The 27,656-nt window shown below is 44.1% G+C and overlaps 1 protein-coding gene across 1 annotated transcript in view; it reads right to left on the bottom strand.

Annotated features, from left to right (window-relative positions):
* myo9ab (myosin IXAb) overlaps positions 1-15,876 on the bottom strand; it is a gene marked incomplete at its 5' end in the record, with an annotated part of 73,784 nt that extends 57,908 nt beyond the window's left edge. Inside the window, 2 exons of the mRNA XM_083665594.1 lie at positions 9,709-10,699; positions 15,848-15,876. Coding sequence (XP_083521720.1) covers positions 9,709-10,699; positions 15,848-15,876 — 1,020 coding nt within the window. The remainder of the gene's footprint in view (positions 1-9,708; positions 10,700-15,847) is intronic.
* Between the last annotated feature and the right edge of the window lie 11,780 nt (positions 15,877-27,656).

Below are 27,656 nucleotides of genomic sequence, written 5' to 3'. Positions count from 1 at the left end.
GAAGAGGCTACATGTTTTAGAGATGACCCCCCCCCCCCCTCTCTCCCTTCCTCCGACTCCCCGCTCTCCTTGATTCTCTCTCTCCTTCTCATCAAAGTCAACCCCCCCATGCACCTGGTATTGTAGCAGCGGAGACACAGAGGAGAGTGGAGGTGAGCGAGTGGGGTTCAGAAAATGGAGGGAGCGGGTGCTGTAACAGAGCTCTTTGATGTCCTCTGTGCAGTGCTGGTACAGTGAGAGATGGGAGGTAGTGGGGCAGGGACGGGGAGACAGAGTCAGAGGCACAGTCTGGTATAGTGATATAATAGTATACTGTAAAAAAGTAAACACTATGGCATCATACCTCTACCTGTGTCATTCACACTGCAAGGCTATGAGGAATGTGAAATTATTTACCAGTGACACACACACACACACCCCCCCCCCTTTAAACATAAGATCCTAAGAGAGCAACACCTGTTGGGCTGGGGCTGCGCAGACCTCACTGGGCCCACCACTCCCCTGCTTTTGATCTCCCCATCTACAGCCATTCCTAAAAGGGATGTCTCTCAATAGCACATCTGCGAGGTTCATTCATTTCATAAAAGCCTTGTTTCAATTACTAGTGACAGTTTGAATTTGACTGTATTTCATGTTTGTTTTTGTTTTTTTAAATACATTGTTTGTGTTGTGTAAGAGCAGTTTTGAGTAGACCTGCTCAAACCTGATAGTTTTAAGCTTTGTCAATTTCCTGGCGTATAAAAGAGTTTTGTTTTCTAAAGATGTGCAGTGAACAAACACGTTAATTATGTATTATGAGAAAGTGACAGCCTTTCAATGACCCGGATATTCTCACTGAATCGAATGAACAGGAGCAAAAACAGTGCTAACAACACACCACCATGGCTCACAAAAAAACACCAAAGATGCTTTTATTCCAGTCTAGGGTCTGATGTTAGGAATATCAATCAATGTCTAGCCTTGCGTGCCAGACTTACAGTATCTGACCGACCTGAGAACATGTTTTAGGTTCAGTGAGAGTATGCCGTCAAGTCTACCTCTAGTCCCCCTCCCTCCCTTCCTCCCTCCCTCCCTCCCTCCCTCTCCCACTACCAGATTCTGCTGTCTGTCACTCTGGCTTTTCTGCACTCCTGGGCTTTCCAATGCCCTGGACTGAATCAAAACCAAAACACACCAAGTCACCCCGGGCCAGTCAAGTCAGGCGTGGCACATGGACCAGTAAACACAATCAGTAACCTGCCAGCTCTATTCTTTATTCTCAAGGCGTGGCACTTACTGTACTACTACTGCACCCACCTGTCTTCTGACAGCCCCGCTACTTTTAATAGAAACTTCAAGCACCATTTCTGTACACCTACTGTACACAATCAAAACACTGTACTCTGACATCACTGTAAAATGGCCCTGCATCACACTGATTTCAGCTTAGTCGCTGTTTTTCAGTAAATCTATTTCCAGAGGGGGGGAATCAAAGCTGTAATCACGAGTTAAGCGAGTGTGCTTCCGAGTCCCAACAGGGGGTCTCTTGACAACAGAGAGAGAAGCCATCAGAGAGAGCAGCCTTGGCTAATGAAATATTCAGTATTACACCTGAGGCTACAATAGCATTACACAAAGTTAATTCTATGCTACTCTCTCTTGCTGAAGCCTTCATTGTGTTACTGTGGCTTGTGTGTAGTATGCTGTGAAAACCACCATAGCATCCTGGAGCTAATTGAATCTACTGAAATACACCTCAGGCTATGCTCGGCATAGCTACACTACACCACATTCACTTGCTATAGTATAGGCCCAAATCCACCAAGATCATGACAAAGATAAACTGCCAAACCACTCCCTATTTCTGTATTGATTGAGGCACACAGGAAGGATATGGCCATGTTTAAAGGACGCTGCATTTGTTCTGCCTAGACACCAATAAGAGTACACAGGATCTGAGGTATCAAGGCAAGCAGCTTTGTTCTACAGCCTGACAGGTATTCAATGAAGAAAAGCTCCACAAACAACCAATGCCTTCACCATATATATGTGACACAAATTGAAACAAAGAGCCCATCCTCTATCAGATTGAGATATTGTATTACATAGCACTGACATCAATTGACTGATGATGGTTAACCAAATAAGCTACCTGTTTGTTTGATTGATGATAGCTAACTGGATAAAATAGTTGAGGTCACTGCTTCGGTTCCAGTTTGCTGACTCATTTCAGCTGGTCCAAATGGACTGGTGTCCAATTCAACATCCTAATGGCTTTAATCTCATCTGCTTTTGATTGGCTGAACACCACATTAGTCGGCTCAGATTGAATAAAGCCCATTTCTTGTGGCGGGGCCTTTCATTCTGTGTGTGCTGCAGTGGCCTAGCATGAGACAGACAGACAGAGGTTTGATTTGAGAGTTAAGCCACTATCACAAGAAGGTGCATGCAAAGGTTCAGTTGACTTGTTTGAATTAAAGTTAGGTAATCTGTATGGAACATATATTTACCACAACAAAGACCAAGTGGAACTATTCTGAACATAGGGACAGAGAGCAGGCCTGACTCACTGAACTGAACACTCACACCACAACTTGTGACGTCATCTCACTGTACACCCACACTAAGAAGCATCTCTCACACATGAATAATTGCACATCAACACTGCAGTGACAGAACTCAACTGTGATAACACATTTGGTTAATTCATGACAGTTTCTCAACACTGCTCTGACATGAAGCATGTAAGAAAGCCTATGGTGCATACTGCTGTTGAGATATTACCCAAGGCATGCTAAGGCCATTTGCTAATTGTTGACAAAACAGTGTCCACAAGACATAACATTAGACAGTTTCAGACAAAATAGAAAAGGTCATGTTTAGAGTGAGAGTACAAATGGCCCAATCACAAGTGTCCAGAAATCCTACTTATGCTAGGCTACTGTACGTGCACACCAGGCCTTTGCATTACGTTGTCGTACGTTGTTTTGCAGCAAGCCCACTGCCGGTGATGCCGCAACATAGCAATCCAGAGGATGCAACAAGAAACTAAAAGACAAACTTCAGTTTCACTTTCAGCCTTGAACCAGTCATGACTATTCAACAAAACAATAAAAACATAACTGACATTGATGTTTCCTAGCCAATTACCAATAGAATTTTGCTATCAGTTTTTGTCTTGTTGCCATCGCATAAAACTATTGCTGAAAGCTACATATTTCGAACTTCCTGTCCTGTTGCCGCACGGTAACTTGCAGCAAAAGATGAGAAAATTGAAAGAACGCTACACACACACACACACACAACGCAACACAGAGGATGTCCGAAATCGTTGATGCTGGCTAAAAGAGCCATTGAGACCATGTTGAACCTTCCGGTGTGTGGGCTTAACGACTGTCTGTACACTATGTACATCTGTCTGCTAAAGGTATATGCATACTGTACGTTTCCTGAGAGGGGAAAGAGGGAACGTTCCAGAGAGAAAGAGAGAGAAAGAGAGAGAGAGGCAGGATGAGTATAATCCTGGGAACAGATGTTGGGAGCCCATCAGAGAGCGTGCAGTACAAAGAGGATATGAATTAGGACAGATATGCTAACAGGAATACATAAGGCCTGAGGTAAATGATTAGCACAGGTTTGTTTTGGCTAATGTTAGCACTCTGAGGTACAAGCTGCATAGATAAAACAGTTCTAACTTCACCTTCAAATGATAAGTATTTACACATGTAGAGTGAGGAGTTGAAGTTGTGAATTAACACTGACAACAATAAAACAGTTTCATACTTTATTCGCCTTATAGCATGGACTATCGCACTGTATAATGGAACATTAGACATACAACTTCAATGACTAACACCTTTGGACAGAGCAACCTCCAGATTAACCAGAAACACACAACATAGTATAAAGAAACAACACTCCAAGCCGCAGCTTCATATTACTTGTCAGCCATATAGAGAACTTCCATACTGGCTGATAAAATCTTCTAGAGGTGGAGTTTGGAGGGTTCATGGGTGACTTTTGACCATTGTTTTGGATTCCTCATGTCAAAATCATTATCAGGTAGGACTTTGGTCCAAATCGAATTGGGGTTTAAATTCAATTAAATATTATATGAATCCCAAAAAATGAAAACGGCCAATTTGGGTACAATCGATTACCTTATTTCCCGGGGATTAAACAATATTTATACAAAATAATGATGCAGGAATACTTATCTTATCCGTTCCTAACTACAGAATCCATTTCGGAACAATCTGAGATGGCGGATGTCATGGCTTGTTGATTTGACATGGAATTACCCCTTCGTCTGCAATATTATATATATCATCAATTGAGGAACAATAAAAGGTAACATGATCATTTACTGACAAAGCACTCCCCCTGGTATAGCCTACAGTATACTACTGTAGCTATAGTGTTCAATCAAGCCAGACCTGTCCTCTGCAAGACCCCTGATACCAGAGAGCTTTTACATGTCTTATTGTTATTTAAACACTTACAAAACACTTCGCTGTATAGAGGCAAATCCCATACCCCAACACTGCTGGGACGCTGGTGAATCCAACTCGTTCTGACAGGCTACTCTCCTCAACACAGGAGATACTGCTACACAGACAGCCCATAGTACTGTGTAAACCATAAGAAACAGCCTTCCACGGAAGGTGTCCTTATGCAAGAGCCTCAGAGCGGAAACTGACAACCTCGTCACAGGCCTCAAGGTTTACATTTGCTCCATCAGGTTGAATGGATTCAGCCATCATGCCCTTGCCTGTGCTTTAAGTGCATCTATATCTAAATCCTGCTATACAGGATTTCAAGTGTTTTAAAAGCAACCTCTTATCTAAAGCATATAGGGAATGGACAGCACCTCAAGCCCTCCACACACACACACACACATATAATACTCATACATGCAGAAACGATCGCACACCCACACACTCTAAAACACGGGGTTGCTGCTACCTGGAGCCATTCATCTCAGCCACAGGAGACAGGGCTGTCCCTCAGGGTCTGGTTAAGAGGGTGACATCTGGATGAGGAACCATCTGTTGGGGGCCCCAGTGGTCGCTACTCTGCAGACAGGCAGGTCTGCTGGCCACACAGCGAGAACAAAGGCGGCTATAATCTGGCCCCTGCAGCCCTGGAGGAGCCCCAGTTTCAGCCCTAGTTTCGGCCCCAGACACACAGCTACGGTCAAGTCTGGAGGTTTTTAGCTCATCTCTTGGATTTGCTTTGCCTGTCTGGATTTCAGGTTGGCTCACATTGCAGTGAATGATGGGCAACCATTTTAATTTCCTAAGCAAACATTTGCTTCCCTTCAATGTAAGGACGTGTGTGTGTGTGTGTGTGAGTGTGTGTGTATATCTAATTTTTTCCAATTCTTTTTCTTGTCTTGTTTGTTTCCCTATTTTAGCTACATCATTAGGTACAGAATGACATTCAAATCCACAAATCATGCATTTCTGTGGGGGACCCATTTAGTCATTCTGTTACCATCATTCTGTTACTGGATGTAAATCCACTTCACTTACTGTAGCTCAACAACTAAGAGAGATATTTTCTAAATCAAGGTCTCTCACTCTTTCTGCAGACATATTGGAATTGTGGTTACATTAAAAACCCAGGGAGATTTTAGTGTCACTGCACAGTTCATACATTTGTTTTACATTTTCAGTTGGAATTGTGAGAAGTAGTCCTTGTGCATAGAGTTGTATAGTTTGTTAAACTTTGTATCAAGGGTTTCTGTTTGGCATACGTTTGAAAGTGAAAAATCGAGTCCCAGGGTCATTCTGTTAGTGTGGAATTGCCCTATAGTAAGTGACCAGGGCAGGATGCCTATTAGCATTACCTGATCCTGGCTAGGTTTAAGTTCCAGTAGTACTGTAAGGCTGCCTGGAGGAGAGATTAGCTGGTGGTCATACTTATACCCAGTAGTATCTCTACTGTCTGCATGCAGTGACAGTCTGCACTTGGCATAGAACAGCAATAGTGCTACGTACTGTGTTCAGAACACCATCTAGCTTTCATGTCAATGCTCAAGAAGCTCAACCAGTAACTTTCATGTCAATCAAACACTGCCATCTTAGAGTTATCATGTCAAAGTTTAGAATGCTACTTAAAATCTTTTTGTAAAATGTTTTTTGTACCTGGGGTTGAATAGGCTCGGTTAGGGTTGTGACTACCCATTTTGGGTAGTCACAAACCTGTGTCTTGTGGAGCTACCAGACTGGTAATCAAACTCTTTTCCCACCAGAGCCACCCTTCCCATCATCCTGCAGTCTTCCCGTCAGCAGTATTCCCTGCACTGTCACGCCTCCCCTGTCACTTGGCTCTGAACGCAGCTCAAATTACACACAACTGCAGTTACTGCCCCACTGTGGGACTGTATTAAAGGGTTTTTATGGTAAGTAATGATTACGGGGACGTTTGGGGTGAAGTGAGCTGTTAGATGATACTACTGGCATGATGTAATGCTGACTGTCAGTTTCAGAGCTCGGTTAGGCTACTGTATTTTAGGGGAAGAGAGGACGGACAGGAGACTCTAATCAGTTGTTTTCCTTATTGGTTTTAGTGCAGACCCCCCTCTGGTGTGTGGGCAAAGTCAATCACAGTGAGTTATTGTGTACTGTATCTATTGCTGTGGCTTAACCTCAGCAAGGATGAATAGATTCAGGGTTAGGGTCAATAGTGAGAGCGTTTGTGTGTATGTGTGTGTGTGTGTGTTAGGGTTGGGCGGTATACATTTTTTCATACCTTTATACCCCGTCCTCAAATTTTACCAGGGTATACGGTATTACCACGAATAATGTTAAAATAATGTCATGTGGAGCTGCCGTATTTCCTCCATATATTTAATCGACATTGAAAAACGGAATTATTTATGTGGTAACTGCTATAACGTATGACATTTAACCTAAATAATCATTTCAATTTGACATCCCGATCACAGCTTGACAAACTAAACTAAACAGTTGGATAGCATAATATGATATCTTTTGTAATAATATAACTTGTCTCATGTCATATAGCATATAGGCTATGTCTATAAAATATACCACCCAACCCTAGTGTGTGTGTGTGTGTGTGTGTGTGTGTGTGTGTGTATCTCTCTGTACCAGTTTTCCTCAATGCTTTATGTCTGTACACCAGAGAAGGCAGTGCTCACATAGATACAATGACTAATGCAGCAGCCTGAGATGCTGTAAACTCACACTGCACAGTAACAGAATGTGATGTGTATGGGCATACGTCCAGACCGCTCAGCTGGACACGAGGGAAGGAAAGGGGAGAGATGGAGGTTGAGAGGAGGGAGGCAGGCTGCTGCTGCTCCCATCAGGGTGTCCGTGCGCTGGAAAGGGGACCAGAGGCGCATTGTTCTCTCAGGAGTGAAATGGCAGTAGATTTTAGCCTCCGCAGCAAAGCGCAAGCTTCAGGTCAATGCAGCATCAAAGGCACAGTGTGTGTGTTAGTCTGTGTGTGTGTGTGTGTGTGTGTGTGTGTGTGTGTGTTCATAAGCCTACAGCATGCATATCAGTCAGACCCAACTGAGAGGAGAACTAAAACATCCACATATCAGAAAACAAGGGCCGATAAGCAATCTCCATGCGCAAACAATTAATATTATCCCAGAGCACTCAAAGAGCCACTCCACCGTGGTGGCTAGCTGTAGATTAACTAGAGCAGTAAGAGCATCTGACAAGCACAAATCAGCCTGTAATTGGCATTACTATTGGAGGCCAGCCAGTAGCATCCTGGTAGTATGGCTAACACAGCTGAGCCTTGACTGTGACCTTTTTACCCATAAGTGTTCTTGACTATGGTCCAGCTCTGTGGGGCAAAGAATGTCAAGCCTTGGGGTATTCACAGCAACCGATACATGTTCCAATGAATACAGCTGCTATTCATATAAAGAGGAGACCAGGATGTCATGTTCAGCTGTTTGAGCGTACAAACTATGTGGAGTTACTACCGAAAGAAAAGTGCTTTTTATGAGGGGTTGTTATCTTGTGCTTATTGAACCACTGAGAAACCTTTAGATGCAGATATGCATATGCAAAATATGCCAACATAATATATACAGTATAATACAGGTTATTTTGCAGTGCTTTAATTGTTGGAAATGTGAATTATCAAGAGGTTGATAAGTGGATTGTTTATTGTTCAATTGATAAATACAGCCTCAAAAGCTTAACTCCATTCTTGTCACAGTCAAAAATGCTCAATGAGTCTCCAGTGTTTTGCATTGGTCTGTGTAAGACCTTTGTAAGCCTTAGTGTTAATTTAGAATGTAAAACCACAGTCATCACTGAAACGGAGATGCAGTATGATCAGCATGTAAACATTATTGTTTGGAGACATCTCCTGATGTTTCTTCCTCTCCCTTCCCCCCTCTCCTCTCAACACAGAAGCCCAGTTCCCGCCCCTCAGTCAAGTGATTGATGGGGAAGTGATTGTCCAAGACACACACACACACAAGCCACTGAACAATGCCTGTTGCCCATAGTAGTTGGTGTTCTCCTATCTCTGGTCTTATCAAAACAGGTATCAGAAGACTCAAAGAAAGACGCCACTGCTGGCTGGCAGGTATGACAATGCCAAGTACCTAGAGCGTACAGCTGTGACTCTGCTTGTCTGGAAGTTGCTAAAAGTCTGAGACACCATAGTTGTGAGGTACCATAAAGTCCCAGTCCTTCTGATTAAATGTAATAGTAGCACGAGCAATACATTTAGACAGTTTAGCCTATCTAGTCTCTACTAGGCACAACGACTCAAGGCTAAGAGATCGACGAAGGTCTTATAAAATGTGATTTACTATTTCCTGAGGACTACAGCCGTATCCCCCTACTAACACGACCAAGGCCTCGTTTTACTGGATATTTCCACGTGATGCACATGGTGAACAGGTGCATTTTCCGGCATGACCTCACTGTACTGTATGTGCAGGCGTGTTGTTGGGGTTCATGGCACAAAATAACTGCTGGGGAAAAAAACACCAATAGCTCTGGCTGCAGCCAACCACATCCCATTTTAAGCACATACGGGCTGTTCCAAATCTGAGTTAAGCAAAATCAGAGCTTGCCCTTTAGTAGTCCTTGGCCTTTCATACGTAGAATTCCCAAGCAAAAATGCATAATCCATAACTGATTAATAATCCCAGTTGGATTAATCCCAGTTGGAGACGCATCTTGCAAAGCTCCGTATCTGGGTCAAAACATATACGGTATATAAATTCATGGTGTTTGTTGCAAACAAAGGCTAAATATAGGTTTCATCATGTCAAGGCATTCCAATCTAAAAACTATAAAAAAAAACTATAATCCATTTCATGCCTCGTCTCATGCTCAGACATTCCACCAGCAGTGAAATAACCATTTACTGGGCTTCATATTTCTACTGGCTTTTGTCACTTCCTCTCTCAATCCATGACCTCTAATCTGCAACACATGGCTTACATTCATATCTATGCAGCAGACACATTTTCCAGCATCACACAGTCAGCTCAGCTGCCATCAATGGGTCACTTACAGTACAATAACTTCCAGATAAAGTTGCACCTGCACAAGGCTAAACTAAGATTGGGTTCATATAGACTCTGGCTACAACTCTCATTAGCTTCACCCTGTCCTCAAAATAGGTTACCACATAGCCATATGCAATGACCTACAACATTAATTGTGTATGCAGCACACCCACTTTCAAACACACATTCAGGCAATCAGGTCTTACCTCTAGAACAGGCCCCGCCCCAAGGATGATCTGCTCCACCCCACTGGCGAATCCCTTTTGGCTGAGGGCTGTCAGATGATGAATGAGGAAGTTGGTGCTCTGGGTCTTGCCAGAGCCGCTCTCTCCGGAGATGACGATACACTGGTTCTTTCGTCTCTGCAGCATGGCATGGTATGCCACATCTGCCACTGCGTATATATGGGGCTCTAGCTTCCCCAATGCGTGGTTATCATACATTTTAACGTATTTGGGGTTGTAGATGGGAAGGAACTGGAAAGGGTTAATGACAATAAGAATACTGCCCACGTAAGTGTAGATCTTCTCCTGGCGGAAGCGCGCACGCAGGCTTTCCAACATGGCACGCTCAGTCAGCTCCGGTAGGGCACACAGGTCGGACGGGTGCTCACCCCCTGCAGGCTGGGGGAGGAAACCCCGCTCTACCATGCGCCGGCGCTCCTCGGTCACCCGCAGCCACATCTGTAGGCTACCGCCATAGTGGATAGAACCGTCCAGGTTCTTCTCACGAAGTAGGAAGCGGTAGTCCTCTCCACTACCCAGGCCACAGCGGTTTTCTAGAGCGTTCCGAGGCCACAGCATCATCCTCTGGACCGGGCAGTCACTTGGGTTGAGGATCCATTCCTCCCCGCCAAACTCCTTTACCTCTGCTAGCACGTAACATTTGGTGCGGTCCAAGCGCAGGCGTTCGATGAGGCGCTCAATGGCCTCAGCAGCCGTGGTGCTCTTGTGGGCACCGACAGGGCAATAGATGGTGCCCTCGGCCAGGGCCCCCGGGTAGACACGTAGGGTGAACTCCTGGTCCTCCAGGCGCCGCCGCATGCTGCCACTGACGTTAGCGACATTAGCGCTGCTAGCATAGCCGCAGCCGCCACCTTGAAGGCTCATATTGGAGCAGCAGGTCCCATCAGCGCTGGCTGCTGCCGCCACCGCACTTCCTTCTCTGGGCCCGGGGGACTGACTCAGGACATTCCAGCTGAGAGGAAGAGAAGAGAGGAACAAAGACGAAGAAGAAGAAGGAAGTTAGAGATGGCAACACAACCATACACAGCAAGAACTTGAAAATTAGTGGTTGAAATATCAGTGGGGCAAGAGTGCTTCAAGACAGACAAAATCAATGGCCTCTTTGTTTTTGATAGTCAGAAGAACCTCTATTATCAGCAAACACTCCTAGCCACCAAGGAGAAAGAGAGTCACAAAGAGACAAATAGACAAGGACAGACAGCTAGACAAAAAACACTCAGGGACAGTAGGAGCTTCATAAATTGCTAAGCCACTGGCCCGGCTTATCTGAGCCATGGTCTGTGTGTGTGTGTGTGTGTGTGTGTGTGTGTGTGGGGGCGTGCATGTGATCTCAGTGCCTTGCCCATGTGCCAAGATAAACAGCTGCCACCTTCCACACAGAAGTGGCCCTAATGAGAACACAATGGTTTAATTCACGACTTCCTTGTTAATACTGGACAGAGTGATCTCCACAGGCTACCATTCACCACAGATAATAGAGTACAGTGCAACTTGCAACACTTATCTACAGTTGTGTTTCAAAACAAATTATTAAAACAACTGAAAGATGCAATGGCTAGAGTGTTGACATTAACCATAAATATGAAAATGGGGGAGAAGCTCAGTATTTGGATGCAGTGTCTGAAAATTGGAGTACACTGCTTTTGATCGGATTTTCGTTATCTCCATTGCATGCTTAATTGAATGCATGGGGTCGCTAAGCGTGATGATTGTGATAACAAGCCAGGTATACTCTGCCATGAAATGTGTCGTTCCACCTCAAATTAGTCTCATCAGTACCCCTCTCTCCCTCTCTAGTCTAATGCACTACATCTTTGTCTCTTGATCTGTGCTTTGCATTAGCCCATCTCTCTCTATGTTTCTCTCTCTCTGAATTTCATCTCACTGTTGTCGATTTGCAGAGCACCATGATTTCCTTAGCTGAAAAACAGAAACACACATTTCCCGCCATGCATTCTCTACCTTTGTATCGGTCACTCTCTCTCTCTCATTCTCTTTATTTCCTTCTTTCTCTAAGCCTCTTCCTGCCTTCCTTTCTCTCCCTCCCTCCCTGGTTGCCTTGTTTGCTCCTGCGACTGGCAGAGGGCCAGCAGGCAGCTCTCTCAAGTGGCTGTCTGTCAGACTAGAGAGCCAGCTACGATCTCCTGAACCCCACTGCCCTACTGGCTCCACTGTCTGTGAGCCATTTCAATCAACTGCAGCCTGCAGCCTCCCTCCTGTGTCACCTCTCTTATCAAAGAGAAAGATGGGGAGGGGAGACTAAGGGAGAGAGAGAGATAACAGACATAAGAGAGAGGGAAAGAGGAGAATACTGTAAGAGCTAGAAGGCAAGTAAGAGAGAGAAAAATACTAAGAGAGAGAGCGAGAGAAAAAAAAGAGCAGATAGAGAGAGAGCATAATCCCCACACTGTCAGTCTCCTTGCCTGAAGGGCCTGTTGAATGTTACAGCCTCGTCTTAGAAAGAGAAGCCCCTAAAGACATCCAAACTGACAGCCTGCTGAAGACCACTCTTTTCACCTTCTTTTGTTGGTTCATTAAAAAAACCGTCTGATCTCCCTTCACTCAGTGTTCCTTGTGGTATGTCACCATCCATCTAACTGTAGCATGGGAGGCCTTGTCAGAGCCTCTCTGTCAGTCAAGCTCACTGAGTCATTACTGCGGCTAAGTGAGTTATGACTGTAGCCAACACTTCCAGTTGTCCGAGCTATAGGGGAGAAACCTACTGGGAGAAAATAGAGATTTCTCAATGAGGATGGATGACAAGGAGGCAAGGAGCAGATGTTACCATGGGAATGTGTGCGCGCGCGAATGTGTGTGTGTGTGTGTGTGTGTGTGTGTGAAAATGCAGCTGGTTACCACTGGACAACTGTCACTCCTATTACTGTCCTTCTGTAAAGTATTTTCATTGTTCAGACCTGCTCTGCAGACAGTAGCATGACTAGCTAAGACATGTATTGTACAGTGTGGTGAATATACAGTTGGTACATCTGAGTATAGCCCTCAAAGTGAGCCATTGGCATTAGAGATAAAAGTCTAGGGGAAACAAAGGATCTTTGGGGAAAGGGGAAAAGATAGGGAAAAATCAGTGAAATGACCCTCGTCACAGCCTAGGTGCTAAACTTGGCTGTTGCTACTGTGTGCACTGACCCCATAAGAACCCAGCCTCCCACCTAGCCTCAGGGAAGGGAACAGAAAATCACAGGACTTCATTCAGGACACCACTCTAGCCTGGAGAGAGTTAGTCCCAGATCTCTCAGTCAGGCGCTGGGCCTGATAAGGGGAGATAAGACTGGAAGCTGGTAGGCCTTGATAAACCAGCACCCAACACAGAGTTGACCCCTCTGGGCAGAGGCAGAGGCAGATTGACAGATGGACCAAAATGTCAGAGGTCAGAGGTAGGGAGCTGAGAGAGCATAGCAGCTCAAGCCCAGACAGACCCCTGGTGTAGCTATTACTCCCAAAACCGCCTAGCTAAGTGCTTGGTTTGCACTCAGGCAACTATGTGTAGGAACTTGAGGTCACTCAAGCCTAGACTGGCTGGCTTTTGGGGTCAAACCCAAGCCTGAGGACGGCAAACCAGCGACAATGACCTTGCATGAACATTTGAGTGATCCTTGTCTAAGTCTCTACAGAGCTTGTGTCATGAAATTACCTCACTGCTATCCAATAAGATTCAGGTAGGGAGGAGAGAAGGGGAGGGTTTGTTTTGTCTTGTTTTGTCATGGTTGACTCCATGGAGCTGACAGTGTGTGAAGATAAGGTTGCAGCTAAGCTTGTATGTGAATAGGGTCACCCTATTGATGTGGCCCAGGCAATGAGGGCCATAAATGGATAGACAAAAAAAAGCTCTTAGTGAGATTGTGCCATTCATCTGACAACAGACAGGCCACCTCTAGGTCACAGTAATTCTTTGTTGTCGCTCAGGTGGAGGGGAACTGCTGCTTCCAGAATAACACTGGGCAATTCCACGGTAACAGAATGACACTGGAATTCCATTTTTCACTTTCAAAATGTATGCCAATCAAAAACCCTTGATAGAAAAGCTTAACACACCATACAACTTAGCAATTGGAAATGGCACACTTCTACTGTGGATGACCAAAGAATGTTCACCATAATTAAGAAAAAACAGAGACTACCATCCACAGAATACGTGACCAGCTGAACTACAGAGGCTTCACTGAAGGTACAAACCACTAGTTATCCTCAAAAAGGATGGTCAGGCTACAGTTTGCTAAAAAATTACCTGAAAAAGCCTGCAGAGGTGTATCAGAGTGATTGCAAGCGGAAAGTTTGGAGAAAAAAAGGATCTGTGCAAGATTTACAGCATACCACCTCATCTGTGAAACATGGTGGATGGGGTGCTTTGATTTGGGCATGTATAGCTGCTACTAGAAGAATTCCTGAATCCAGCAGGCTAGCAGAGCTCACAGAAACTGCGCACACACACACAGCCAGGAATTCAGTGCGTGGGGAATGTAGAGTCATTCAGAGAGCATGTGCGCGCATCTGTGTGTGTGTCTGTCTATCTATCGGTCTATGCCGTGTTTATCTGTCTGTCTGTGAAAAGGTCTTGACTGACCAAGTCAATCTTCAGATTTAAATCCATTTGAACATGCATTTCATTTCCTGATAAGATTTTAGGCAGACCTCCAATCAAACAACAACTGAAGTTGGCTGCAATACAGGCCTGGCAGAGCATCACCGGAGAAGACTTCAGGCAGCTATTGCATTCAAAGGACTGTCAACAAAATATTCAACATGAGTGCTTAATTTGGACATTATATGAATCCAAGCGGGCATCATCCAAGCGGGAAACCACCTGCCCCCTTGATCCTATCCCCTCCCCCTTTCTCCAATCCATCTCCAAAGACCTCCTTCTGTTCCTTACCACCTTAATCAATTCCTTTCTATCCACAGGACCAGCACAACTTTTGGTCCACACACTTGTGATCTCTCGCCTTCACTACTGCAACGCACTCTTGCCCGAACTCCCCACCTCCACCATCAGGCCTCTGCAGCTCATCTACAATGCCGCCGCCCGTCTGGTGTTCAATCTCCCCAAATTCTCCCATGTCACTCCCCTCCTCCGCACCTTCCACTGGCTCCCGGTAGCAGCTCGCATCAGATTCAAGACCCTGGTGCTTGCTTACATCTTAACAATCCCTCCTAAAGACTTCACCCCCACTACCCCCCTGTACTAACCCTAACCCTAGAGACCTCTTCACCTCCACTACCCCCCTGTACAAGTTTTTCTCCTGTTAAAAAAACTGATGGATAGATGATTCACTTACTTAAACAAATGTATTTGCTGTAAGTCGCTTTGGATAAAGGTGTCTGCTAAATACCATAAATGTAAATATGACTCTGTCCCATTACTTATGGTGCCTTGAAATAGGCGGACTATGTATAAAAAGTGGTGTCATTTCTAAATGGTGAAACCAATATGTAGACAAATATCATCAAATAAAAGCTCATGAAAGCATGCGTGTGTGTGTGAGACAGAGAAAGAGAGACAGGAATCCCCAACCAAATTGGCTGTTACCAGAGTCTGGCCAAGAAAAGAGTCAGCTAACAGCCTCTGAGTTTGTGTTCTCACCCATACAACAGCAATAAACACGAAACCTCTGCATTCCATAGCCTCAAACACATCATCTGCACTCTGAGAGAAACATTACCTTTGGCCTCTACATAGTTATCAGTAAAAAGTAGTGTGTTTTTGTAATATCACTGAAATTCAGAAGTAGTGTTCACATTTGATATCTCTCATTGAAGCGGTTGATGGCAAAATTATATCAGGTCACTCGCTCACCATGCAAATTCCCCCACACATTAAACACAAACTCTGTCCCTTTGGTAAGTTTGAACACTGCCAAACATTAAAACACAAGTAAAATCTAGTACAAGTCTGGACTATCCTCTTTTTCTAATCTAAAAGCTCAATGAGCCCACCTAGTCAAGGAACAACTGATCAAAGTCCTACTGTAACTACAGCACGTCATCCCTTGAAAGGTGTGAGCTCAACTCATCAAGATAAGACATTGCTTCAAAAGCCAAGCTTTTGATCAGCCCTGAGAGACAAAGTTCCAGCACCACTTACCCTTTAACCTGTAAGGTAACGACTGGCATTGGCAAGAGTAGAGCCGGTAAATATGAACACAAAGCCAGAGACCAATCCTCCTCCTGTAGTTCCACAGAGTCTGTTTATAGTCTTCTTAAAGAGAGAGCATAGACCAAGACAGACTCTTTTCACTGTGGATAGTAAGATACTGGGATATAGAATAGTCATGGATGAGCTGCATTGTTGGGAGTGTGTTGGAGTTACGGAAAGGGAGTTCTGTCGTGCAGCTGGTTTTGGAGATGTAGAAGGGACGTTGGCTTCCAGGGAACGTCAGACTAGGATAAGGAGGGAAAGGGAGAATTCCTGAATCCAGCAGGCTAGCAGAGCTCACAGGAACTGCACGCAGACACATACACACACATCTGCCAGGAATTCCGTGTGTGGGGAGTGTAGAGTCATTCAGAGACCATGCGTGTGTCTGTCTGTCTGTGTCTATCTGAGTGTGTCTATGTGTGCATGGGTGTATGTCTGTCTGTCGTGTGTGTCCATCTGTCTGTTTGTGTGTGTGCATACTTGTGTGTGTCTGTGAAGTGTGTTATTGCATGTGTCATCTCGCACTAAAATCCAGGGGGAGCATAGACTCCTCTCAGTCCAACAAAAAAATAATTCCCAATTGAGAAACAGGATTGTATCCAAGCTTGTTAAATTCAAAACGTCCTTAGGAAATACAAATCCCAAGAGGATCTTTCATATTTGACAGACCTTCTCTTTATCTTCTAGTATATCCCTCTACCAGATAACTGAGCCAATAACTCCACGTTGAACCAACAAGAAATCAATACTGCTAAAACATCCATGACAACAATTTAACTCTAATCCAACGTAGAGCAGTCTGAATGGAGTCCATTCCAAAAAAACAGATTGTGTACAAATTAGAGATTGCCTTGAAAAAAGGATTTTCAACATCCCCTGGTAAAACTAACCCAGAAAAATCAGAGTGCCACAATGCTATCCTCAGCTGCAAAACAGACATGCAGATTTCCCTCCATGTGCCTTCCTTCTCTGCTCTCTCTCCCCGTCAGCCCCCTCAGCTCTGTGTCCAGGGAATGACAGGAGTGAACGTTTGTGTGTGGGGATTGGCAGCTGGGCCGGAGGGGGAGGGGGGAGGGAGGGAAGGGAGGAGTGGGAGGTCTGTTGTTTCCTGAAATCTGATCGTAACCAGAGAGCGAAGGAGGGAGAGAGTGTGGTGGGAGGAAAGCAAGAAAGAGAGCTAGAGATAGGGAAATGTTTTAAGATTTGAGGTAATATTGAGAGAGGGTGATTGTGTTTCCGTCTTTGTGTGGATCATGCTATCTTGCTTGTGCGTCTACAAAAGGCCTAGACTTACCCCACACACTGAGCCACAGCTGGTTGATACGGAGCATGTGACAGAGACATGGTGCAGAGCAGCCTCCCCTCTGCGCTGTGGCACACTCCCCAGGAGAGATGACATCAGCCTGCCCTGTGCTGCTCTCTCGCTGGCACGGGCCACTCCAGCAACCCAAATAATTCCCCTCCCGACCACAATACCCTCATCTTAATGGAGAATCTGCATTAGAGAAAGCCCACTGTGGGATGTTGTATTGATTTGAGACCCCTCCCAGTATCAGACAGTTTCTCCATGTCAGCGCTATAGAGCCTTCACTCTCTTGGTCTAAATCTCACCTCACGTAGAAAAAGTAGTTGAAATGTAACTATGATTAGTGAGATACCAAGTGAGATATTCTAATAATTGCAACTACGTCTCAAGGCATAATTTCACTTAGTTTTACTTACATCCAGATTCTACAATCAGATAATTAGAGCAAGTATGGGGCACATCAAGGTTAATTAACTACAATGCGTATATGTATATAAATTACAATACTGGCCTAGTACCCTTACAAGAAGCACTCTGGAAACATATTTCAGTAATCAGTAATTACATACAACATGATTATGGAGGGTTCAGCAAGGCTCTGACACATCACTCAGCAAAGCCCTCATTTCCTTAAGTCTATGAATATTACAGTATATGTTGTAAGGTATGTGTTGAGTGTAAGGTAAATGTATGGAATGGAATGTTTTGTATTAAAATGCTCTGAAAGTGAGAGAGCCTGGAGATACCTAGGGCACTGAAAGCCTGAGGAGAAAACACAAACTATTCCTCCATTTTGGTCTATTGAGACCAGCCTGAAACACTATTGACTACTGGTTGCCAAAACTGCTGCTGCAAACACAGAAATAGCTAATGTATGGTCTGTCATAACTAGAGTGACAGTCAGAGGCTGTTTTCCAAGTGGAATATACTACATCCTAATATTGCAATAGGATATAATCTAAAAATGACTAACAGGGAATATAAACACAGACTGCAAACATATTGTACAGCTAGACAGTGAGTATTGTCAGAGGACTTGAGGCTTATTCTGCAGTCTCTCTCCACCCTCTCTAACGTCCATACCCAGATGGGGCCCAACTCAGAGGAATTGATGGATCTATAAGTGCAAAGGAACAAGCCATTATTGATTAGCACTTACGGGCAAAAGAAAAAGTCATCCTCCGGGGGGGGGGGGGTTGATGGGGAGAATATCAGCTCAGTGTACTTACAAAAACACCACTTCAGCTCTGTGGGCCTTGAGTAGAATAGAAATGGGAATAAAATTGACACTCTGATCTCCTACTGTATATATGCAATGGGTCACCAAAACACTGTTCGAAAATGATTCTCAGGCAAGCCACACATTGACAGTCATAATAATCTTCAACATCTGTAGAAAAAATAGAGGCAGTTTCCATCCAGGCTATTGCAGTATGTTAGAGAGGAAATCTTTGCTAAAAGCTGTCTGGTCAAAACATTGGATCAAACTACAAGGTTGCACGCTTTCTTGAATTACATTTATTATTACTGAGAGATTGTGAAAGAAAATATAATTACATTCATTGAGGTTGACATTTCGTGATTTTTATCGAAATGCAATGGTCGTTCTCACCCCTATGCTGTTAGATGAAGGCCTGTCTCGGGCTAAGGCGAGGACCCGTTACCTCTCCCATGCACTGTAAACTAGGCCAACAGAAACACTAGCATGTTTTTCGAGTTGTGACTACCGTGACTTCTACACCAAACATGAGAGGAACTGGCTTGATGAGGTGTGGTGAACTTCAGGATCCAGAAAAACTACTGCTAAGAAGTAATCTTTCCTCATCTATGATAGCTAGGAAACTAAAAATAAAACAGCATACTGTACATTTGGTGTATTCCCTCCATTTTAAGTCAGTTAGTGCACTTACAGTTAGTAGCTTATAGCCTACTTAAAGAGATGGCACAAAAACTCTCAACAAAGTAATTGAGCCAAAGCTACATCACAGGCATTGAGCCAGTTTCGAATCATTTGTTAGTTTCCTGTTAGTTAGTTTCCTTTGTGCTTTGATTTTCACCCAAACAAAAATAATCAATCAATATCAGTCAGACTACATTTCAGTTTTAATTTCCATTCGCTTCATTTTGACTCAGAGTAGTTCAGAGCTGAGTAATACTTTTGGACTGACAGTTGCTCATGCATAAATTGTATGCTATAATTAATGACCAGGCCAAGCCATTTAGAGAGATCAAAGCAAAGCAAATCTGGCCCTAATAACAGCCCTCAGAGCATTGGACAGGGCAGAACCAAACATGTCGCGACCAGCAGAGTGTGTGTGTGTGTGTGTGTGTGTGTGTGAGAGAGAGAGGAGGGCTTATATGTTTTTGACAAAAATACAAAGCCAGTTAAATGTACTTTCCTCACAGTAATGCTTAAGAGGTAATTCAGAATGTGTCAGCCCCTAAAAGAAAACACGTTCAATCCCTCACACAGAACACATGACGTAAAGACAGCACACCATGTGTCCACTCTTATTCCAGAGCATTGACTGTGCTGGTGGTTACTCATTCTATTCTCTCAGCAGTCCTGTCAGAATGATTTTCCATCAATGTGTGCCCTTACAGTATTTGTTTATGGATGGACAAAAGCAGGTCAACATCTAATGTATGTATGTAGAAAAACAGGTCGACTGTCAGTCAATGTGATGCAGTCGCTGGTTGTAAGATAAAGAGAACATTGCTGCAGATGTGACAGCGGAGTGTCAATTTAGAGTACTCTCAAACAACATTGGGTACTGTACATCCAGAAAAACAAGCAAAACAACCATCCTGTCCATAATAATTACCAGTGGTTTGCCTACCAAGGGATGGAATTTGACAGTCAGCAGAGGGATGTTGAATTGCGTGTTTGTCCCCACATTTTGGGCACTGCCTCTGACAGTGGCAGTTTAACTGCAGAGCGAGCATGCATTGGAATCTGAAGTGACATGTAGGCTCTCAAGCGCTCTCTCACCTCAGTGCGATTTGTGTTCGCTTCAAACGCTACGGATGGAAAATTGGCCATTACGGAAGGAAGGAGATAGATGCAGTATGCAGCAGGATAGAGATGAAAGCTCACCACATCCTTGATAAGAAGCGATAGATATAGAAGTGACCCCAAGGCCGACTTCAGTCATTTTTAATCACAAGATGAAGCAGGGAAACAATGGGTTTTCAAGTGGTGCCTTCCCAAAGACAGGAAAAGGGAACCTCTATCTTCACCGTGGTCAGCAAAGATACAGTGAAAAGGGTTCCAAGTGTATCACACCATGCCCCACATACACTACAATAGACCTCCAAGGCCATTCTACTCAGGAAAAACTCTAACACAGAAGAAACATTGTGTACAAATACAATACTACACAGATGCCAAATAACTGAACAAAAGTTAACATGTACTTACAAATGATGGGAGAACTAACAATCATGATCAGCTGAGTTCCATAAAAATGTGCAAGTCCAAAGTCAAGAGTCGTTGTCCAGTCTAGCCCTGTCCAACCCAACCCGGAGGAAGAGGCAGTTTGTGTTTGTTAAAGGAGGAGCCTCTAAAAGCTGAGATCATCAAGCAAAAATAAGAGGTATGCAACCAAACCAGACGTCCTCCGTGCTCAAACAGGATCTTTTTATGGCCTTGTAAACATGGCGGCAACACTGAGGAAGAATTATCCAGGCCTTGACCTCTGACGGTCCACGGAGCCCTGTACACAAGTGTGACGCCATTGACTGCTTTGCGGTCTTTTTACGGATGTTATAGGATGAACAATTCATTTGTAATATGCATACAAACAGTTATCAGGGGTGCAGTTTTAGAGGAAAATCTGCGATCTCACCTAGGCCTGCATTGTTTGAGACTATGCAGAGGCTACTGCAGTACATTGGCAGCTGTTAACTCTGTTTCCCTCTGTCTCTCTCCCTCGCCTTCTATCTCTCTTACTCCAGCCCTTCCACACACATACGTGCACACGCGCGCGCACACACACACACACACACACACACACACAGAGCTATGGAGTCAGAGTGAACTGTGAACTGAGCCACAACTCCCCTCTGTATGCCTCCCACTATCCTCCTTTAACTCTAAGAACAATGGTTCTCTGGTAGGGGGAATGACTCACAGGCCCTCTCCTCAACTTGACATGGTGAAACCATCTCCCTCACTTTCACTTCCATTCAAAAATAGCCAGGAAACACTACGTGTGTCATTTAATGAAATGGTGACTATAGAAGGCCAGCACAATCACCACATCCTCTTCTGACTTCACTACTGTATCTTCCTCTTGTGCTCTCAACCTCAAACTCTTCTGAAAACCAAACTATGGTAAGCTCACATACAAATGAAGCATCAGATATCACGTTATATGAAACCAAAGAGCTCCGTCTGAAAATACAGTATCAACTAAATCACCCGGCAGCCTCCCAGACAGTTTAGTTGTCTCCTCTTTCTCTGTGCCACAGCAAGGTCAGTCAGTAAAGGAAGTGAGGAGACAAAGTAGAGAAAGCCACAGTGGAGAGTTGATTCTGAACCTAGTGAACACAGACATGCAATGCCAGGTAATGATGGGGCTCTGTGGTGAGTTGCGTTGCTCAACCCGGCATTATGGTGTGCAACCCTACTCCAAAATACACTGACTGTCTTTGGGAAGAGAAAAGGAGGGTTTTGGATCATTTCAAACGTCAAAGCGATGATGTATCAAACAGCCTGTTTTAAAAGGGCGATTCCACTGTAACAGAATGATGCTGGGACTCTTTTACTTTCAAACGTACAGTATACCAAACCAAAACTCTTGATAGCAAAGTTTAACAAACCATACTCTATGCACAAGGACTACTTCTAACAATTTCTACTGAAATAAAAAAAAAAAAAAATACTAATTTACTTTAAGAACTGTGCAGATTCAAAGTTTGGTAACAAAATGACCATAAAATCTCCCAGGGTTTTTTATGTAACCACTTTTCCCCAGAAAGTTAAATATCTGCTCCAAATTAAGACTGAAATATGTCTGCAGAAAGAGTGGGGTGTCAGCTATCATATGATACCTTGAATTAGAAAAATCTCTTTTCGTTATTGAGCTACAGTAAGTGAAGTGGATTGACATCCAGCAACAGAATGACGGTAACAGAATGACTAAATGGGTCCCCCACAGAAATGCATGACTTATGGATTTGAATGTCATTCTGTACATGATGATGTAGCTAAAATACATAATAATGTATTATTTTATCAATGTATATATAACATTAAAAAGGGAAATTGATAAAAACTCACAAAACACAAGAAACATAAAAACTCTTAATTTAATATCATTTAAATAAATGACATTTGTGGTTTTTAGTGTCTTTTTCTTCATTATACAAAAAGAAGATATTGGCACCAACACACAGAGACACCCAATCTGCTCCTAGTTTTCCTCAGATAGCTTCTGCAAAATGGAAACATTCTTTATTGTCTGCAACCGGTGTGTGAAGGATCCTAATAATCTTTTTTACGGACACCACACCATGTGTCAGTGCACTCTTTAATGATTATTAATACAAAACCCTTGCTGTCCTTTTTATAGAAGTGTGCTACATGTATGTCATCAATCTCAATGGCAGTTGTTTTTTTGTGTGATTTGCTGGCTGTGTTTTCCCCACTTAACAACAATGAAGTCTCCATTTATTGGAGCATGAGATGAGGATGCTGACAGCTGTAACTACTAATGTATGATTTCTCCCAGTTCTTTGGCTGTCCCTGGGGAAGAACCCTTTTAAGTTCCATGTAGAACCCTTTTGGTTTCCATGTAAAACCCTTTGCACAGAGGGTTCTACATGGAACCCAAAAGGGACAGAGTGGACAGGGACAGCTATAGAACCCTTTTAGGTTCTGTACAACCTATAAAATAAGTGAATGTACAGTAGCCAATTCAAGTTCAGTAATTCCGTGACCGATTTGATTTGGTCATTCTATTACTGATTTGGTAATAAAATGACCAGTTTTAATCACTTATTAATTTATACAACGATATCTTGTAAAAACACGAGGTATAGGTCTACTTATACTTAACTTTCATTATCCTCACTTCTCATGAAGCAAAGAAATTTGAAAATATCTTACACTTTTCTGGTAACAGAATGACCCGAAGACTGGGCAATGACTCTTAAATCATACAGAAGCCAAATTATTACCTAAACTAAATATTAATAATATTGTTGATATTAATTGACAGGAGTCTACCTGTAGACTAGAATGTTAATGACACTTGAAAACTTTTTCTGGTAGATGTTTTCTTAGACGCTTTTCCATGTTTGACAAGATTCCATATGTTTGGCACCCAATTTGATATGCTCTGATACATTTTTAATTTTGATCCTCATGGAACTGCCCAGAAGCACACGGAAGTGACCAGAAGCAACCGTTTCTTCCACACCTCACCAGCGCTTCCAAGACTCAGTCAAGAAACTGTTGCGTGTCAGTTTGCAACTGTCGCCATGGAATGGAAAGGACAGCTGTTCAAGAAAACAATCGCCACATTGAGACTCTAAAGTCTATCAATTGCATACAAAGCCAAAAAGGATCCCCCCTGGGCACCAAAAACAAATGCTGTTCTGCTTCCAGAGCCTCATGTCCCGCATTAATGTGTTTGATATGGACAATGTTTGACTGTGCGGCCGTCTGGGCCTAACATCCCCTGCGCTGTGACACATGGTGCGCTCATAAACAGGGCCATTGTGGTGTGGACTGCACCGCTGGGGTCCCTACGCAGAAAGAATGCACTCCCACTGTTCAATGAGCACATTGTTCATCTGGATTGAGTAACACTGCTGATTTGTAGGCTACATTTGGTTTGCTGTGGACCTTCCCTCCCCTTGTCTCTCTCTCTTCGTTTTTCTCCCTCTCTCTCTTTCTTCCAACAGTGAGATGTTCTAGTGTTCTACGAGGTAAATCGGGGAGGTTGAGTTCCAAAAAAATCCGATATGGTAAGAGCATGACTGCATTTACGAGCCTGCAGTAGACAATGCTGTAAAGTGACTGTGGAAGCAAAGAGAGCAGCTAGAGGAGAAGTGAGTACATAAAATGGGAGATTGATGGAATGAGTTGGTCATTCATTCTCTAATAACCATAATGTTGGGGGCGCTTAGTGGCGTAGCACACTAATGCACATACCACGTAACTGCAAGGTTCCTGGTCGAATCCAACTCTCGACATATCTTGCATGTCATTCCTCCTCTCTCTCACCCATCCTTCCTGTCAATCTCCACTGTCTCTATGCCAAAGCAGAAATGCCCTAAAAACATATTTAAAAAAATAAATAATAATAATTCTTTTGGATAATTCCATAGGCTAAATAGTGTGGGGTTCAGGGTTCGAGAAATGGAGCCATGCTGAAACTTTCTACACATGCTCATATTCTCTTCCCAGGAAATTGATTATGTTATTACATTAACACCTCCAGCACTGAACGCTCTACTGCACCCCATAAACTGTAAGATGGTTAGCACACTCACAAAGAGATCAATGTAGAAACACTGTCTGCAAAGCCTGCAGACCTGGAGGGGCAAATTGGTCAGTTGTAAAGGTGACTGCAAATATGTGGGGATTGGGAAACACATTAACAATATATCAACTATATCAATGTAACCAAACAACCACAGTTGCTACTCAAAACACTGTACATCATGTGTACAGTACTGTATGCCTTTACGACAAGGACAAGTACACAAATATAAACAACAACAAATACTAACCCTAACTATACTTGTCATCTGTCCCACTACATGTGTAAAAAAGAAGTCTATGTAACCATCGACTATGGTACTAGTTCCACAGCATGTGAAGTGAAAGACTGCACCCATTGACCACCAGTCACAAAGTCCCTGATACCGGCAACCACCACTGTGTATGTGTGCTGGACTGTACCATTACAGTAGTCAGTGTTCCATGTACACAAAGCTGCATTGAGCAAACCTCTCCAAGGACTCATCTCCAGCTAGAACCAGTGGAGAGGAGAATGATGCAATGGTGCTCAGTTCAGACTCGGTGTACTTCTCAGAAGCTCAACAAGAGTGAATTACCCAGTTCTGATCTGACAGAAATCACTCAAAAACATCACACACTATTCCTCAGGGAAGTGCCCAAGGGGGGGTGGGAGGGGGCTTAAACCCTGCCCCTTTGCTGTGCCACTCATAGTGCCCTCGTGGATGGTGTTTTTTGTTTCCACATTGCACCCCCTTGTTGTTCGAATCGCACACAGATTAACTATGACCATCAGAGGAAGCATTTAATCCCCTGGGATTATATCAGCGCATCACATTGGCAACCGTATTGGACAGACAGTGTACTCTATACTGTGGTTTGACAGAGACTGAAACTGAAAGCCACTCCCTTATTAACCCACATAGTGTACACACCATAAAACTACAGTAGTCATGATATTTACATTCATAACCAATCGTCAATAGAGAGAGAGGCAAAGGCTAATAGAGTATTATAATGCTGTTAATCTGATCTGTATTCATTGGGTTCAAAGCCCAAGGGCATTTTGTCATGTTCAGAAGCATCACAGCCATTGTGGCATTTAAAAGAGCATTTGCTTAGGGATCATCTGGCCCCACTGGTCACCAGTCATTCCCCTGAAGAGGAGAGGGAAGACATAAGGACGGGGTAAAGAGAGACTGAGGAGGATGGAGATCCAAAATGTGTGTGTGTGTGTGTTAGATATCAGTGGTATGGATTAGGCACACTCCGCTTAACCCTGAGAATGCAGCCATTAGGCCAAACGCAGCTCTCTGCAGGGACTGGCCTGGGGGTATATGTCTGAACATAGGATGGGTAAAAGGTGCTCACATCACACAGATGCATACAATATGCACACACACACTCTCACGCATGCATGCACACACACACACACACGAATACTCACCATGGACAAAACATTTTACATTTATGGCATTTAGCAGACGCCTTTATCCAAAGTGACTTACAACAAATACATTTGTCAAGCAAGTGAATCATCATAAGAAAAAGTAATTTATGCTAGGACCAGGGGCTATTGGCATTCACAATGCTAGAAGAAGGAATAATTACTTCTTTTTTTTAAAAATTAATTTCATTTACAGTAGAGAAACTTGTAAAGGGGGGTTGTGGGGATGAAGAGGTCTTCAGGAGGGACAGTTAAGATGTAGCCTGAAGAGATGGGTCTTCAATCTACAGCGGAAGATAGGTAGTGACTCTGCAGTCCTGACAGCAGTGGGAAGCTCGTACCACCAGCAGGGCACCAGGACAGTGGAAAGCCAGGATCGAGTAGCGCGACTGCTGTATCCACGTAGTGGCAGCGGTGACAGGCGGCCAGCCGAGGTGGAAGAGCGGAGTGATCGGGCAGGGTTTTGGGGCTGATAAACCAGAGACTGAGTGTAGCGCAATGGGTTTGGGAGGAGAGGTAGCAGTGTTGGCGAGAGGTAGAGAGAAAGAGCTGCTAATGTCATCAACCTTCTTTTCAAAGTTGGTGACAAAGTCTGCAGACAGGGAGGAGGGGGAGGAAGTGGGTTGAGGAGTGAAGAAAATGTGGAGAACAGTTTCCTTGGGTCAGAGGCAGAGGATTGAATTGGAATGGAGGTGTAGTTGAGGAGATAAGGTTTTAGGTCATCAGGGAGGCCGGTTTTTCTCCATTTCCTCTCAGCTGCCCGGAGCCCCATTCTACAAGCTTGAGAAACTGGAAGAGGGGTAACAGTAGGGTTGCAGGTATGGAAGGGTCTGGGAAGACAAGGTCGAGCTGATTGCCCGCCTTATGAGTCGGACGAGAGTGGCATAGGGTAAGGCCGAAGGAGGAGAGAAGGTCAAGTACTCCAGACGAGTGAAGCCTCTCTGACTGGATGTTGAAGTCACCCAGTAGTGAGAGCGGTGCACCGACCTCAGGGAAGAAGCTAAGAAGGACATCCATCTCATCTAAGAAGTGGCCAAGCTGACCTGGTGGACGATAGATAACGACAATGTGAAGTTTGACAGGGGAGGTGACAGAAACAGCATGGAATTCGAAGGTGGACATGGACAGGTGTGACGAGGGAAGGTTTATGTGCCACTTAGGCGAGATGAGGAGTCTTGTGCCTCCCCCTCGACCAGAGAGTCTAGGGGAATGAGAAAAGGAGTAGGTCTCAGAGAGGGCTGCCGGAGTAGCTGTGTTTTCCGGTGTAATCCATGTCTCTGTGAGGGCAAGGAAGTGGAGGGACATGAAGCAGGCGTAAGTTGAGATAGCCTCTGCTTTCCAGACCGCTGACTGGCAATTCCAAAGTCCTCCCACGACAGTGAGGTCGTGGTCAGTTGAGCATGGTGGGTAGATTAGATTGGAATGGTTGCGAGGGGAGGTGTAGCGTCGATGCGTCCTCCTAAAGGATGAAATAACAGGAATGGGGAGAAAGCACATTGTGATATTTGCCGGTATAGAGATATAGGGTTTG

This window comes from Argentina silus (assembly GCF_951799395.1).
Source record: "Argentina silus genome assembly, chromosome: 3".
Lineage (NCBI taxonomy): Eukaryota > Metazoa > Chordata > Actinopteri > Argentiniformes > Argentinidae > Argentina > Argentina silus.
This window is presented reverse-complemented; position numbering and strand designations above follow the sequence as displayed.